This window comes from Plutella xylostella, chromosome 28 (genome assembly GCF_932276165.1).
Source record: "Plutella xylostella chromosome 28, ilPluXylo3.1, whole genome shotgun sequence".
NCBI lineage: Eukaryota > Metazoa > Arthropoda > Insecta > Lepidoptera > Plutellidae > Plutella > Plutella xylostella.
This window is the reverse complement of record NC_064008.1, coordinates 8,916,359-8,934,479: the sequence shown is the minus strand read 5'-3', so window position 1 is coordinate 8,934,479 and position 18,121 is coordinate 8,916,359. Positions and strand designations below refer to the sequence as shown.

Here is an 18,121-nt window from a genome sequence, read left to right as displayed (position 1 = left end):
TCAGTACATACATAAACACAACTTAGTCTGTATAAGTACTTACCTACATAAAATAAGTAAAACATAATAAGTAGTTAGGTAGGTAGGTAATTCAATGAAGGAACATTGTACCTCCGTTAAAACGGCTCGTCTGCGGATAGCGATAAATGTAATAAGGCGATGTTCACACGCGGCGTGAGCACTGATGGGATCCGCTATCGCGCGCGACACTCGCAGCTGCGACCGCGGGGGGCGGCTGGGGCGGGGCGGGGATGTTTGGACCAATGTTGGCAGGATTTGAAGACACTACTTGTTGATTGAAGTGCGGATGTCCCGAGTTCATAATTATTGTCAGGAAACATGGTGCCAGTTTTATCAATAAATCATTTCAGATGGAAATAATATTAATAACCTTCCATTCGTTTATTCTTGTGGTGGGGGTGGTAATGTGATTTCATGCACCCATGGTCTTTAGGAGGTTGTAGCTCAAACTTCAAAGAAAGGGATGAAGTACCTACTCAATGTTTACTGTCCTTACTATCTATTTAAGTACATAAACCATTGTTCAAAAGGGCTAATATAAACGCGATTCGCCAACACTTGGGCCAACATTCCAATACTTCATTCCAACTCATTCAGAAAATTGCCACAAATATGTCACCCCCTCATTGTCTCCTCTGCCCTCAACTCGAGAAGACACTGGTCTTCTGTACCTAATAAGTAGTTAGAAGTCCAGTCAACGAGTGCACTTGTATTGAACAAGTAATGTGGCCAGTGTGAACAGATTGACCAGAGTGCCAAGTGTGAGCAGTGTGACCAGATTGACGATGCACATCGCGGGGTTAACTTCGGTGGACGCTGTGGCGTTCATGTTCATCTACTTCACCTTCTTCCTGGACAATGTTTTGCTGACTGTACTTGGTAATAATTTAGACCCTTAGTAGAGAGTGGAACAAGTGCGGTAGCTCATGATAGTCACCACATCACAACCCATCACGTCCCCACTGCTGGGGCACGAGTCTCCTTCCAATGAAGTTTTTTAGGCCTTGTCCACCACGCTGGCCTAGTGGGGGTTGGTGGATATAATTATGCAACGTAACGTACAGGTTAAATCCCGTTAGCTGATGATGATGATGATGATGGTTCTCCCCCGCAGTGCCCATAGTCCCGGAGGTGCTTGGGGTGGATGACCTCACGCCGCCGCTCGACGCCTCCGCCGTCCTCACGCCCGCCAACGCTTCCCTCACGCAATATGAGGGAGATGGTTCAGGTAACACTCCCTTCTTAACTATCTTTATTGAGATCATCACCGATATCATGGCGTTGAGACACTAACTATGAATACAAACCCTCGGATCTCTAAGGTCTCTCCGGTTAGTCCTTAGTAAGCTGCTAGAACGTCTAGTGGCTTTCAGGCGTGACTTTGGGTGTTTCTTTTTACTTCCCACCCTATAGGTATTTCTTCCATATCTTTAGACGCTTAAACGCCACGTTACATAAGAAGATAGATAGGTGTACTTATTTACCTATTTACCCACCACCTCTACCGTTATGCATTCGCGATCGCGAAGTCCATCTAATCAACCCAACTCAACTAGCGAGTAGACATTAATTTTCGCGAAGCGACTTCGCGTAACTATTTTGTTTTTTGAAGTCCAAAACCCTAACTCCCGGAAAGCTATAGATCGCATCCAGTGGCGTGCTTTGAGAGAGGCCTACTGGACTGCTATAGGCTGATGACATGATAGAATTATATTTGACGGTCGAATGGGGTAGTGGTTAGTGACCCTGACTGCTATGCCAAAGGTCTCAGTTTCTATTCTCGGCTGGGGCAGATATTTGTTTAAAGACAGATATTTGTACTTGGGTGTTGTTCTCTTTCATCTCACGATTTGTTCTACTTGGGTGTTGATATATTTAATATGTATTTGCGTAGATATATCAGCTGTCCGATACCCATATTACAGGCTCTGCCTAGTTTTGGCGTCGGTTGGCCGCGTGGGAGATGTCATGATGAAACCCCCAACTCCTCGTGTCCGCAGGAGCGGGCGCGCTAGCCGGGCTGGCTCTGGGCGCCAAGGCGGGGGCGCAGCTACTGCTGTCGGCGGCGGCGGGCGCGGCGGTGGCGCGGGGCGGCGCGCTGCCCGTGCTGCGGGCTGCTAGCGCCGGCCTGGCGGGCGCGGCTGTCGGTCAGTGACGGGCTGTTGATTCAAGTGTCAGAAGACGGATTATTTGGCCTCCATTTCTTCTACCGAAAACTCGTATATCTCTGTGGTTTTTTATTGCTCAATCGTAACCAGCCTATTGTTCTATCAACTCCATCCATGCTTAATAATACAGCACTAATAGCTAAGCACTGTCACCATAATGTTATACATAATATCACATCACGACTCATCACGTCCCCACTGCTGGGGCACGGGGGGACCCGAATCCTCCAATGAAGGAAGGGTTTTAGCCCTAGCCAAGCACTGGCCTAGTGCGGAATGATGGTATATATAATATTAGCTGTGCCAGCGAGATTCGCTTCGCTTTAAAAAGATTTTCCCGTGGGAATTCCGGGATAAAAAGTAGCCTATGTTCTTTCTCAGGGTCTAGGCCATATGTATACCAAATGACAATGGGCGTTTTGGGACCTATGTCCAATAAAGATGAGACATACATCGTTGGATAGCTCTTTTCAAGTGAGCAAAAAAGTATTATGACGACAAATCCGTATAAGTTGTCCATTTTGAAATATATTCGTCGGAAGGAAGTATTTTTCTATAGCATTGCACTCTCTCTTCTGATGACAGTTAGGGCGTAATACACGTAAACACGTATTATTGAAATTGGAAAAATTACTTTCAACTGGTTTTATTTACTGAGATAATAAACAAATATAATATTATATGAAAAATGATCATTTTGTTATAAAAAATAAAAATTAATGTGAAAAACTAACAAAAACATTAAAATTACAGACATAAAATATAAAAACTTTCAAGGTACGATTATTCTAATTGGACAGTAAATCAAGACTAGCGCTTCCGTTATTCATATTCTGCTAAAAAATACCTTTTCAACGACGTATCACTCATTTCTATTGGTGCTGGTCCCAGCTTACATATAATGGTGCCCATCATCATTTCATTCAAATCCGTTCAGTAGTATTGGCGTGAAAGAGTAACAGACCGACAGACACAGTTACTTCGGCATTTATAATATTATAGTTAGGATACGCTTCACAGCAACCCCACGTGTTCTATTCCAGTGCTGTCGCTAGCGACGCACCCTCTGCTGCCGGCGGGCGCGGCGACGGCGGGCTTGCTCATTTATAAATGCTACAGCATGATTTTTTAATATTTGTCATAGGCGATTCCTTAAGAGTGCCACGTCCAGCAGTGTACTGGTATAGGCTGAAGAAGCAGAAGAACCAGCCCAAACCTTTTTCAAATGCGAAAAATTTTCTTCTTCTATTCTTATTTACAGCTTCTGAACCAAAGGTTCCTTCGACTACCTTAAAATTATGCTTTCAAGCCACCTCGCCCTACTACTCACTAGATAAGAAAGTGAGTACTTACCATAGATAAAAAAGTGACTATATATTTACCTATAGTTAAGTACCTACACTATAGTATGTACGTATTATCATAATCGACACTGCACATCAACTCCACTTCCCTATTCCAGTGCTGTCGCTAGCGACGCACCCGGTGCTGCCGGCGGGCGCGGCGCTGGCGGCGCTGGTGCTGGGGCGCGCGCTGCAGGGCGCGGCGGCGGCGGGCGGCGGCGTGGCGGGGCTGGCGCTGGTCGCCGCGAGGGCGGGCGCGGGCGCGCACCGCGCTGTCGCCGTGTTGCTCGGGGCCACTGCGCTGGGTGAGCTGGATTGGTGTTGTCACTGTCTAAAGCTGCGTACACTACAGACCGGGACAACAAACGCCCAACGAACGCCAACGGTTATCCCAACGATGGATATTTATCATACATAATACAGGGCAGATTGCAGCAACGAAGGTCAACGAAACCCGTTCGTTGGCCTTCGTTGGCCCGGTCTGTACGCAGCTTAATACAAACATTCGGATGAGATGGATTTTATCTGGCTATTGAGAGATCAGCCTTGGTGAGTTTTTCCTGTAAACCGACGAGTATTTGTAGCGTGTCGGTGACTGGACCAGGTTTTATCATTTAGCCCGGAACTGCTTGAAAGACAAAATTCTTGATATATCGCCTGGCTGGCCTGCTGCGACGAAATGGAGCCAGCACGATAGTTACTTGTGTGCTGATCAGCCAATCAGATTAGATTCAGTTACCAAGTGCCTAGAAGGTGTAGGTACCACTGGAGATGGTAGAAATGCCTTGCTGATCCTGCGTGGCCCCAAGCTAAAAGCTTATATTTTCCCTGTATTTCCGGGGTTCACCACCCTTCTGAAGAACAATCGCCTGCACAGAAACCTGACCGCTCTTAGAGTGATATTGCTTCTGAGAGGGGGTTATGTTTCTTTGCCGCGCACTGTACGTTTCTCCTTTCCTTATATTTTAACCTATGACAACTCAAAGACCCCCTCCCTCCTACTTCTACATGGCTGGTGTGTTGCAGGGGTGCTGGTGGGGTACCCACTCGGCGGCGCCGCGTACAAGCTGTGGTCGCGCTCCGCGCCCTTCCAGCTCATCAGCGCCGCCGCCGCCGTCAACTGCCGTGAGTGACCTTCAGCATGATGAAGAGTTACCACCCGGGCAAGTTAACCTGACACGGATGGCTATGGACGAAAACGATGCAGACAGGCCCTGTAGCACAGGCCGCTATTAAGACGTGACAAGAGTTCTCCGTCGCACTCGCTCTTGAGGCTGCGCGATGTGAGTGAGCGCGATGCAAAACTCTTGTCACGTCTTAATAGCGGCCTGTGCTACAGGGCCAGGAAGTAGGTCACTAAATGTTTCATCGTTTCGATAGTTTTGTTGTCGATTAGGTCCTGGCACCCCTTTACCTTGTCGGACAGGTGCCAAGTTAACTCGCCTGGGTCGTGAGTGTGGTGAATCCTTAACCCCGAGCACCCATCATCAATATAATTACTGATTTTGTTTAAATTTTCAGTGCTGCAATGTTTGCTGCTGAATAAAGCTGATTTTGATCATGTAAGTTTATCAATTCCTACATTCTTACTCTACCGTAAACTTCTGTAGACTCGCTCAAATATATGTAGGTAACTACACCTACATCATTATTAATTACGTTCAAAACTGCAAAATCATATTATAAATAGGTCGAAATTTGGTGACTCAGCTCGTCCACCACCATTCATGTCGAAGATTACTTTCTGCAATGACTCCAGCTATAACTCTGCTCCTCGTTGCTTCCCCAACAGCAGGTGTGGGCGGCGTGGCACGCGCCCTCGTGGCGCGGGGCGGGGGCGGGGGGCGCGGGGGCGGGAGCGGCGCGCGCGGGGGCGGGGGCAGTGTTCCTCGCCACGGCCGTCGTGGCCGCCCTCGAGCCCGCGCTGCCGCCCTGGCTCATACACAAGTTCCATCCGCAGGTTAGAATACCTCTTAGGCTGTGTCTTCATCAGGCAAACAGTTGCCAGCTTATGCCGAGTGTTCACAGTTTGCTAGTATTGCGGCGTCACGCGCACACCGTTTGCCTACTGGGAACGCAGCCTTAGGTATATGTATAATATAATCTTAGGTACATCTCCTGACTGAGGACCTCACCGACGACCAGGACATCGAGCGCGAGCGGCGGGCGCTCTCGGTGAGGTGTAACATGCTCGCTAGACGGTTCCACAGGTGCAATAAAGATGTAAAAATCACACTCTTTAGGGCTTACTGCCAAAACATGTACACCTGCCACCTGTGGACCAAATTTACACGCAAATCAATGAGTGCCATGAGGGTGCAGTATAATGACGCATACCGCATCCTCATGCGCCAGCCGCGGTATTGCAGTGCGTCGAGCATGTTCGCCGAGGCGAGGGTGCCCGACTTCTTCGCCATCATGAGGTCCCGGATCGCCTCGTTCTGGCACAGGCTGCGCAGCGCTGGGAATGCAATATTAATGAACGTTGCTAATGACTACAGGTGCCCAATCCTAAAACATTGGCTCTCTGTACAGCTGTCCGCAAATCGAAAATGACCCTACCTACTTCTTAAGTTTTATTTAGGTAGAAAGCTTTTTATTTTTATATTTTATAGTGTATTTTTAATTTAATAATTTGACCATTTTATTGTATTTTATTGTATTGTATTTTATTTGTGAATTTGATGTATTTAATTTAATTTTAACTATGGGTATACACCTGCAATAAAGAATTATTATTATTATTATTATTATTATTATTATTATTATTATTATTATTATTATTATTATTATAACGACAAATAAACAAAGTCACCATTACTAAACATTGATGTTGATTCTGAAGGCAGAAATTCTAATTTTAACGCTGTCAAACTAAAAAAAATGCTAGCATAAAATGACATTTACGGAAACAATCATAGAGTCGAATTTTAAACAAAGAAATTAAGGTTTTGACATCGCTAAATTTAAAATTTCTGCCTTCAGAATCGATATCATTGTCTACTTTAACTAATCCTTCGTCGCTGTTAGAAATCGTGACGCTGACTGAAATAAAGTTATTCCAATATCTAACTAAAACCCGTTATGAAGTCGATCATGATTAAAAAGCTTGTAGGTAGGTACATCTTCAAACTCTAATCTTCTTCTCTTCTTCCCCTACATTCGTGTCTGCAGCGCTGGGCCCGAGGCGCGGTGTTCGTGCCGGACTCGGTGGGCTACCTGGTGGCGACGGCGGTGGGCGCGCGGCTGGCGGGGGGCGGGGGGCCGGGGGGCGGGGGCGCGGGGGGCGGGGCGGCGGCGGCGGCCGTGGCGGGGCAGCTCGCTGTCGGGGCGGCCGCGCTCGCCGCGCCTTGTGTCACCGATGTGAGTAGTTTATGATGAGATTAAGCTTTTCATTCATCTACGGCGGACGATCTCAAGGATATTTAGTCATCTGCGCAGGAGTAGATTATTGTGCCCAAATGTGTGCTCAGTACACAAGGGGACTCTTTGTTCTATCACTTTAATAACTAAATGTACCTACGGATAACCGAGATGATTGAAGAGTAAATAGACACCAATCAACTTGGATTATTTCACCAGTCGTACTTCTGGCTCACTTTGCATAAGGGCTGTGGTAAGGGTCACTGTTTCTATATCTCTATCTATCCATAACTGGTAGTTACTTCCATACGATTTTGACATAATCAAAAGTACCAATCTGTCAAAATCGTATGAAAGCTGAGTATGAAAGTAACTACCAGTTATAGATAGATAGAGTTATAACCACAGGGGTATAATCGTGACAGTTCTGACATTGCGAAAAAGAGACGCATAGCTACATTAAGCGTAAGAAAGAAACGTTAAGCTGTAAATGTTTTTTGTCCTTTTTGCTGTGGCGCCTGTTTACGTCAGTTCTCTGTGCCAAACAATGAAACAAATGAAAAATCTGTGCCAAACAAAGGCTGACAATTACAACAAAATTTTCTAAATGCTATTTATTTTTGATTTGCTAGTGATTTGTAAGTGTTTATTAAGTTTATTAGACTATTATCATCACTTAACGAGTGTGTGACATGGGTGGGTGGATTTTGTTCGGTTGTATAGAGCATATTGAACGAAAACACGATGGAATGATGGATGAGATATATTTTCACATGTAAGTAGATACTATCAAGTTTAACAAGCTTACATTCATCATAGTACTATCTATTGGCTCGATTTTAATATAAAACGATACTAATTTTAATACTGTAAGGTCTTTTAGTATCAGTTTTAAGTAAAAATTACGAGGTACCATATCATAACAAATCACATGGTGTTGCAAGTTATTGAAAATTTATTTTACCCACAAATATTATAGTATGCAAAGAAAATACTAAAAATTGTAACGGACTCGGGTTGGGTTTACAAATGGGGCGCACGAATTCGGTTTTTGTGAAGATTGTATTTTGTAGAAGTCATTCTCCTCTTTCAAATGAGGTGCCTCTCATTGTGAGGAAACGTTCGTTTCTTTTTTTTTCTTCCATGTGTGATTTCTTCTGTATAATATAAAGTTTATTGTATTGATACGAAATACGTGTTTCCTTTAAAAAAAAACCCCATCACATATTTGGCCCACGATTATAATGCTCATGCTCATCCATTTATCTCTTTCATAGGTTTCCGACAGAAAAAAAAATATCAAGAAAATGGATAGACATTACCGGACGCACAAATTGGGAACCAAGGAAACATACAAAAATTGTGTTCGGCACATTTTGAAGAGGATTGTTTCGATTGGACGAAGACAATGAATTATACAATCGAAATGAATTATACAGTTTGTGTATATTAAATAATTATATTGAAATCAAATAAGTATGAGTAAAGTTTTTTTTCTTATATCGTCGGTTGACAGGAAAAACTCACTAAGGCTGATTTTTCAATATTCAGATAAATGTTATCTGGGTAATACAAACATTGAGAAACATTGAGACGCAACAGCATCAAAATTATTTCCCAGCAAAACTTTTGTCTGGCTATTGAAAAATTAGCCTTTAGTGTCTTTTTCCTATCAACCGACGATATACTCAAGTTTTGTTTTTGTTATTATGATAAGTTAAATTTCCCCATATTTAGGTTTTATTTTTTTGTCGGCAACATCTATGGTTTGAGTGAGAAAGAGAATAGTGCGCACGGCGATTGCGAATCTATTTGTAGTTGATCTGAGGTTATAACCTAACCTAACCTAACCTAACTGATAACTTTAGAGGAGTGGCTGGATGAGGAAGGCCCACGACTGCTTGTAAGAGACCTATGCCCAGAAGTGAATGATGATGATGTCCAACACTGCGGTGAAGTGAAGTGAGATGCGGGTTCGAATCCCGGTGCTGACATGTACCAATGAGTTCTTTTAACTTAAGTACAATGTATACCATCGCTCTTACAGTGAAGGAAAACATCGTGAGGAAACCTGCATATCTAGATCTAGCACATCTAGATTTGTGAACCCACCAACCCGCAGTGGACCAGCGTGGTGGGTAAATGGTCCAAGCTTAGGAAGGCAGTTTAGACCTTGGGGATATGCACAACGGTTCCATTCGAGAGAGCCAGGTGCACGTACTTAAATAAATAAATATGTGGGGACATCTCACACACGGCCATCCGACCCCAAGCTAGGCAGAACCTGTGTTATGGGTGTCGGACAGCTGATATATCTACACAAATACATAGATAGATAGATATTAAATATAAATATCAACACCCAAGACCCGAGTATAAATTTCTGTCTATATAAATATCTGCCCCAGCCGGGAATCGAACCCGGGACTTTCGGCATAGCAGTCAGGGTCACTAACCACTACGCCATTCGACCGTCTGATGATGAATGAATGATGATAATGTCCAACACTGACCAGCATCTCTCCAGGTATGGTGGCTGGCGCTGCCGCAGTTCACGCTGGGCGCGGGGCTGGGCGCGGCGGACGCGGCCCTGGTGCCCGCGCTGCTGGCGCGCCGCCCCGCCGCCGCGCCGCGCGCCGCCGCGCTGCTGCAGGCCGCTGCCGCTGCCGCCTACACTCAGGGTGCGTAGCTTATGGGTTAGGCCTGGGTCTCCTATTTACGCCGTAGGTCGCGTCCAGCGTCACGCCGTAGGCCGCGTCACGATGCTCACTATAGAAATGTACTGATGCGGTCTCCCTCACACGCCGACGTTGGCGCGTAGATGTAGTGAATATCTTTATTTTTCAGCGTTTGTCTGTTGGACACCCTGTTTTTCTCTTAACACTTGTAGCGATCAGCGATGTATCTAAACTTTGTCTGTCGTTATGTCTTTACTATTCTTCATTCTATCATTCCCCATCATCATGACTGTTCGTTATCAGTACTGTAACGAACGAGAGGGATCATGCGGCGCTATGATACTTATGTAGTTGTTCGTTAAGGGTCAGCAATAGGTAATCGAGGGTTGGCATTGTCATAGAATTATGTAGTAAATGATGCTCTACAGCCTTGAAAAAAATCACACCGGTAGTCGAAGAGTCTAGCTAGGTGCTGAATCATTCGAATTTAAGTAAATGCTTATGGATAACTGTAAATTAAATTCAGAATATGACGAAAAACCACTCCCGTATTGTAACAACTGTGTCGTAATCATCAAGAATTTTCATATGATTCTTATCAAATTATAAAGTTAAAGGCTTGGACTAGGCGCTAAATACCTTGTTTTTTAATAAACATACACTTATTTTGTGTAAATTAATCCCAAACTTGAGCAATTTTTTTCCCTCAAATCTTCATACAAATATCTATGGCGGCTTTCTGTGTTATAAAATCATAAACACAAGTGACGTTTGACTCAGTTGGCCGCTGGCCTCCAAAGAATGGTCACGTCGGTTTAGGCAGCACTGACAGCTCGCGATCTTATCGTGTACAGATACAAAATCACTGCACATTGGTTGTCATTGCACTTTTTCAACTTTTATGACACCAACATAATTTGATTTGAAATTGAGGAAGCATAATTCTTCCAGTATATTCAATACATTAAATTAAATTAGATAGTGTGCAATATTCTCGTGACATTACAGTCTCGTAAAGGTCTGATGAGGAGCAGGAATATAGCGAATGGATCTAAGTGCTGACAATACGCACGAACATTAGGTTAGGGATCAAAAATACAGTCTCTTGGTGCTGGTTGAGGTATGGTCTCGTGAGGATCTGATGAGGGCAGTAACACGGTGGTGGCTCAATTTTATTTCAAAGATGTTAATAGCTAAAAGCATCGAGTTTGGGCTATTAAGTATGTTTTTCAGAGAGAGAGAAAGAGATTTTATTTTTCCTCTGGATGTGTTAGGTTTACTGGGTTTACTAAGTTCATTCTGTTAATGGCATCAAGTTGTTATGTGTTCATAAGTAATAATTATTTATTAACAAAATGCTGTTGGTTCTCCACGAAAATGTAAAAATAAAAATAAAATAAATAAAAATAAATTCGTAACGTAAAATTGTCAATGACGGAATTTCTTCTATAGACAGTAGCCACAAAAAAAAACAAACGATAGATAGCGTGACTTGAAGATAAAGATACATTTATTCGACACATAGACAGCAACAACAAAAAAAATACAGATTTAAAGAAAACAAACACATACTTATACAAAACAACAAAGAAAAAAAAGGATACACATCAAAATAACTGGAAAAAATATAAGCCCCAAGTTACTTGTGTGGGACAGGGAGTACCATAATATTTTTTTTGGGTTACTCCCCATCTATGTGAAATATCAGCTTGATATCTTTACCCGTTTCTGAGAAAAAGGGCGGTGACAGACGGACAACAAAGAGATCCTATAACGGTTGCTTTTTTTCTTTTGACGTTCGAAACCCTAAAAATAATTAAAAATATTATGCTGCTACCAAAAAATATTACTTACTTACAGGTATTGAAAAAGCGGTATATAGTACTAAACAAATTATAAACAAACAAAAAACCCGACTGCACGCTAAAAATATGAAAACAAGTCCCAATGTTAATGGAAAGTATCGTAGGCGGGGACCAGCAGAGGGTTCACCATTTAGCTGAATGTTACTTAGAAAACGGCCTTGAGTGGCGGTCAAGTTGGTCCCCGCCTGCGATACTTTCCATTAACATTGGGACTTGTTTTCATGTTTTTAGCGTACAGTCGGGTTTTTCGTTTGTTTATAATTGTATTCTTTTATTTGTAACTTTTTAGTTGTTTTTATTTTATGAAATTTTACGTCAGTAGTTCATGATCATTTTTTATTTCAATAATTTTGGTGTTGTTATTTAAATACCTTCAATATGCATATTTTTATAATGTGAAAATCAAGCCCTTTCATTTGATACCTTACACGGCAAAGTAGAATTATTATTTTTTCGATCATCACGTTATGTCCTCTAGAGGGCGCTATGTACATTTTAATAGAACGTCACATAGCCTATAACCATCGCGCCATCAATACGCTTCTAACAATACCTCATACATCAAAATCTATCAAGCCGTTTAGGCTACAGGAGGGAACAAAGAAACAGACAAACATACATACATACAATCAAAAAACATTACCCTCCTCTTTCGGCAGTCCGGTAAAAAGGAGTAAGACAGGGGGTCATTCTGAACTTTTGCTCTACGAGTTTTGGATATTAACTTTGTTGGACATGTGACTTTTTACCATGGAAAACGAATATTTTTTTTCGCGAATTTGCAAATCTCGTAGAACAAAAGTTGTTCAGAATGACCCCTTGAGTCATCCCCTTTTGGCTTAGTATAGCCCTTTTGCGACACTATGTATTTACTTTGCTTTGTCGTCGGGGTTCAGTTGGCTGGAGGATGCCCGAAACTTATTATCTACACTTTAATACTTGTAGTTACCTTTCTACAAGTAAATACCACATTTGTTTGAGAAAGCTAATCGGGTTCCGAGTATAGAGTAAAGTGGCACCCCTATTAATTTCTACTCTTTCCTGGTGCCTACCAGTGTAAGTAAGAATTATACTTACTTACCCTAAAATCACCCAAAATGTACTTGAACATAATTGTCAATAAAGTTGGCGAGTAAAAGTTTATCGACCCACTGTGCAAACTTACATGTGTGCGTGTCACTGCGTGTGCTGTGTGAAGAGCATTGAAAACCCAAAATTGGCGCGGCACGTCACCCTGTACGGGCCCTTAACTAGATTAACCGGCTGAGGTAGCCTTACCTAATAACCACAGGGGTATAATCGTGACAGTTGTGACATTGCGAAAAAGAGACGCTTAGCTACATTAAAGCGTAAGAGAGAAACGTTAAGCTGTACAGGTTTTTTTGTCCTTTTTGCTCTGGCGCCTGTTTACGTCAGTTTTGGCAGTTCTCTTTGCCAAACAATGAATACTATGACAAACAAAGGCTGACAGTTACAACAAAGAATTTCTAAAAGTTATTTATTGTTAATTTGCTAGTGGTTTGTGGATGTTTATTAAGTTTATTAGAATATTATCACCACTTAACGACTGTGAGACATGGGTGGGTATAGTTTGTTCGGTTGTACAGAGCATAGTGAACGAAAACACGATGGAACTATGGATGAGATATCTTTTCACATGTAAGTAGATAATATCAAGTTTTACAAGCTTACATTCACTACAGTACTATCTGTTGGCTTGATTTTAATATAAAACGATACCAATTTTAATACTGTAAGGTCTTTTAGTATCAATTTTAAGTAAAAATTACGAGGTACCATATAATAACAAATCTCATGGTGTTGCCAGTTATTGAAAATTGATTTTACCCAGAAACAATATAATATTATGTAAAGAAAATACTAGAAATTGTAACTAAGTTTATAATATAAGAATTCGATGCTGCTGGCCATAATTGATATGGGTAGAAGATGAATAACTTAGATTCTGGGAATTCTAATTGAATAAATGTGTGATTTCTTCTGTATATGCATATTAAGTTTATTGTATAGCTATAAAATACTTAGGTGTTTCCTTTAAAAATAACCTCCATCACATATTTGGCCCACAATCATAATGCTCATACTCACCCATTTATCTCTGCTTCATAGGTTTCCGACAGGAGAAAAAACATTAAGAAAATGGATAAACGCTACCAGACCTACAAATTGGGAAACAAAGAATCATACAAAAATTGTGTTCGGCACATTTCGGCTGTCCAATTTCAAAACACAGTAAGCGCCAACTTTAAAAAAAACGGGTCTTTGATTTATACATTATTTTAGGCGATTTTGCACATTCCTGCATTGTCAGAATATCAAAAAACGGCTTAGAAACGAAAACAAAATTTCTAAAAACCTAGTAACTCCACCCTGCGAAATCAAAAATGCCACGAAAACCATTTTAAAACACAGTAAGAGCCACCAACCATTTTAAAACACAGTAAGTGAAAATGACTTACTAGGTTTTAAAATTGTCAATGGCGCTTACTAGGTTTTGAAATGGTCAGCAAAGGTCAATTTTTGCCCGTTAATTTTAGTAAGTCACAAATGGCATACTTTATTACAAACACTTTTTTCGAAAAAATATCAGATATTTCAGAACCTGTATCTTTGAACCAATGAGACCTAGAGAGGTGAATTAAAAGTAGAACATAAGGAAATTTTGTCTTCTTTATAAAAGCCATAGAGACCTTTCTCATCAGAACCTTTCTACTAGCCCTATTTTGCATAAACCAAAAAAAACTCAAACATTGTAAACTAATTTTAGCTCAAAATTTAGGAAATATTGTCTAATTTAAGGCAGCCATAAATAATGTTCGTGTCAGACATGCCTTCTTAATATGGCGATTTGGTTCATTTAGATAAAACTTAAAAATATGCCGGTATTTCAGCTATTACTTAGTTCGGTCGTGTAAAAGTGCTGCAAAATTTGATTTATATTATGTGAAGGATCCAAAACGTATAAAAAAATAAAAAACATATAAATTATTACGTTATTATTGCAATTTCAATATACTTTACTTGTCTTAAATTACACAATAATGGCTCTTGCTAGGTTATAAAATGGTCAGTGAGAGCGGTTTTAGGGTGAGAAAACCATTTAAAACCTAGTTAGTGTTTTCTTTTGTGCATTACAGCAACAATATTAGTCATATTTAAATGAAATAGTATTGTATGTAAAGCCTAGGTTCTGCCGGTTCTTTTAAGCTTACATTCGTTTAGATATGTATCATAGTTTTACCAGGGCATTGAAATGAAGGGACACAAACGTTTTTTGGCTCTCCTGAACATTTTGTCTCTTGGCTGTTACTGTGTTTTGAAATTGGACAGCCGATTTTGAAGAGGGTTGTTTCGCTCGGATCAATCAATCATACAATCCACTCAGTTTGTGTACAATAAATAATTATATTTAAAACAAATATAAATAAAGTATTATGTAAGAAAAATCAGCCTTTGTGTGTTTTTCCTATCAACCGACGATATGTCAAGTATTATTTTTTATAATAATCGTAAGATAAAATTCCCCATAATTAGGTTTTATTTTTATTTTGTAGAAACATCTATGATTTGAGTGAGAAGGAGAATTCAGAACACGGCCATTTCTTCTCTAGACAAATATATACTCTAAGCTAATAACTATTTAGTAATCTGTGATAAACTCTTTGGATTTACATCCATGTGGACATCCCACACAGTCCCATTCATTTGTCTCCACTAGCACCCTTATGTCATCCTTTCCACCTCCACCATTATCCAGCTCTACAAAGTCTCGATCTTCAACCTACCACTTCTTCTTCTTCTTATCGTGTCAACGACAAACCAACAAAGTCGCTAAATAATACATGCCCAGAACTGGGCCACTGATACTGCACCACTGGTAGCGGTCTGACTACCGACCTACCCACTTCAACTCCCCCTTGTGTAAATGACATTAAACTGCCTTGTTCAGGTCCGATCCTGGGCGGGCTGGTCTCCTACCTGCTGAGCTTCGAGACGCTGCTGCGGGCCATGGGCGTCGCCAACCTATTGTACGCCGTGTTCCTCTACCGCGCGCTGAAGAAGGATCCGCTCACACAGGTTAGTGTCATCATCAGCCTGCACGAAAGGAGTCTGAAATGGCACATTCCTATTCCCAGTCGATTGGCCTATGAACAGATATCACTCGGATTTTTACGCCCAACGAACGTTCCATTGAATACCTATTAGCTTTTCCTCGATTACACCTACCGAGTAAAGTGGCCGAGACAGTATCCTCGGCCGAGCGCTCGGTCCATTGCTAGCCGTTCATTGATCGATCGGCCGAGGATACTGTCTCGGCACTCTACTCGGTAGATGAGATAGTTTTCCTTTGGGAATTGCGGGATAAAAATATGTTCATCCAAGATGTTACTTGTCTTTATACCGATGCTCATCACTTGCAGTGTTCTGATGATGACGAGGAAGACGGCGAAGATCTGCAGTTGTCTACAGTCGCGGTGGGGGACTACGACACCCTGCGCTAGTGGCTCCATCTACGACGGACGCCTCCACGATCGGATTAGGGGCAGCAGGATGGTCACTTTAGTTTTACGAACACGATTAAAATAGGAGCGATACTGCGCTAACTACCACTCTATCTCATTGTGTATTAGATGTACCGATGGCATGACATGATTTAAATACTGTCTAATAAAATTAAACTAAGTATAAGCAGTAACGTTAATGTTTGGTTTTCATTCCCTTTACAAGCTAGACATCCCTTAGTACTTAGTAGGTCACAGCAAACTTTGTTGCCGCCGCTGGGTAAAATGTCGACGAATCTTCAATCGGTTAGGACCTGGTTAGGACCCAGGCTATAAACTCGGGACCTAGGCTAGATTAGAAAGTGTTCGGATGTGTAGGTATAGAGTATAGACCACAAAGCAAATACAAAGTAGAGCTGTTGTAAGCAACGTAGCCGTGACGTAGCCAAGTTCGACCTGTCGTCACACGTTCTGTAGTTCAGTTACTCCACGCTTGGGGTGCTGAAATCAGTGCGTGACAGGTCCCGAGCTTGAGCGGTACGATTGAGTCTTGAAATGATTTTATTTTACGTGTTTCTCGATCAAAATGAAGTTGTTGCATTGTTGGATGTAAGAGCTACAGTGATGATAGAAGATTTGTGGACGAAAGCAAAGTATATTTTCACGCGTAGTAATATTTTAAATTATATTTTATTTTACTTCTAGAACATTCTAAATTGCTGGAAGCACCATCTAGTGTCAAATAGAAATACTAGTCAGGGTCGTACTCAGCCGGCCAAAAAGGCCGGATAAAAAATAAATAGGGGGCGTCATGTTTATTTATGAATTAAAGACGTAGTTCTTTTTAAATTTCCTGACACTGCATTGAAGCAGCAATGAATAAAACTAATCCACACTGAGTCCAACAAAATACCTCAAAGTATGTTCTTTACATTTTAATGCGGCTAACATTCCATCACAAGAAAAGCTAACTTAAATTAATTACTAAAACAATCGATGTTGACAAAAAGGCAGAAGGATCTCGCTAACTAAACACTGAGGCACAACAATGGCGGCGACATGAGAGTGTGTGGGTGCGTCGTGATTATCAGCCATAAATGAGGATTGGCTCCATTCACTAAATGCACATATCCAAGAACAGCCACCTTTACTTAATCATATCACACACCTCTCCAAAGCAATTATAGAGAAATATATAAATATTAGATTCAGGCATATTGCTACTTCCAAACACAACAGAGTCACAAAGCGACAGCATTTTAATAAGACTGTTCTTTTTACAGGTGATTAATATTATACCTGATTTTAATCACCTGAATATCCGAAATGAAAACGATTCCGTGCTTTGGAGGGCACGTTGAGCTGTCGATCCCGATCGCCATCATCAGTTTTGGTCCGTACCTACTCACATACGGTATTACTCGATCGAGCTAAACTGTCGAGTATAATATAACCCATGGCATGGACTTTCGTCCACCTATTCAGCTTTGATTTATCGAGTGGGGCGCGTCGTTTAGTATTCTCATACACATATTTCGAGCAGCTTCGAGTAGGTTCGACGAAAATTACTTTCATTTAATTCCATCGAGCCGGCTCGGCGCGAGCCTTCGAGCTGTTTTTTGAGCTGAGTTTTGCGGTCCATACGTAGATTTTTACTTTACTTCGAGTAAAACTACTGAGTAATAACGATAGTGAGTACTGTCCATTTAATTAACAATAAGTGTTAATATATTAATAATAAAAAAGTTAACTGTCAAGTAGGTAACTATTTAATAAACATATTAAAATATTTTTTTCATGTTTCCCTTTCCTCATACTGTATTTAATTCTGACCATTTAGCACCCCAATTTTATATTACGCCTTAGTCCGTCCCTGTCTACCAGTTCGCAATGACAAATAAATTTGAAATACATTACGTCATTTATTCTTCTTTGGCCTTCAGATATCATATGAGCTACGCAATGTATAACCACAGAGGCTTCTTTTTCTACTTGAACTTAGATGGCGTTAACCTGAGCTTTACATAAAAGTTCATCTACTTGAACTAAGATGGAGTTCGCGTCCCGCACCCCCGCACACCTCAGCCTTCAACCCCGATTAGTGGCTTCATCTCATCCTATATAGAAAACGATATATGGCAGCTCTACTTTGTATTTGCT

At 41.4% G+C, this 18,121-nt stretch overlaps 1 protein-coding gene across 1 annotated transcript; it reads left to right on the top strand.

Moving 5' to 3' along the window:
* The first annotated feature begins 674 nt into the window (after positions 1-674).
* On the top strand, positions 675-16,281 carry LOC119692008 (synaptic vesicular amine transporter-like). The gene is made up of 11 exons (XM_048631212.1): positions 675-900; positions 1,136-1,249; positions 2,022-2,168; positions 3,652-3,837; positions 4,559-4,657; positions 5,054-5,094; positions 5,391-5,492; positions 6,707-6,895; positions 9,423-9,576; positions 15,409-15,536; positions 15,881-16,281. The coding sequence occupies exons 1-11, from the start codon at positions 807-809 to the stop codon at positions 15,959-15,961; spliced, it is 1,335 nt and encodes a 444-aa protein (XP_048487169.1). The 5' UTR covers positions 675-806; the 3' UTR covers positions 15,962-16,281.
* The last annotated feature ends 1,840 nt before the right edge of the window (positions 16,282-18,121 follow it).

Bases quoted from the DNA above. Each gene is read 5' to 3' on its own strand.
- LOC119692008 (XM_048631212.1), top strand. From the start codon at position 807: ATGCACATCGCGGGGTTAACTTCGGTGGACGCTGTGGCGTTCATGTTC. The intron at 1,250-2,021 runs GTAACACTCCCT...TCGTGTCCGCAG, and splicing joins ATATGAGGGAGATGGTTCAG to GAGCGGGCGCGCTAGCCGGG. The intron at 4,658-5,053 runs GTGAGTGACCTT...TTAAATTTTCAG, and splicing joins CGCCGCCGCCGTCAACTGCC to TGCTGCAATGTTTGCTGCTG.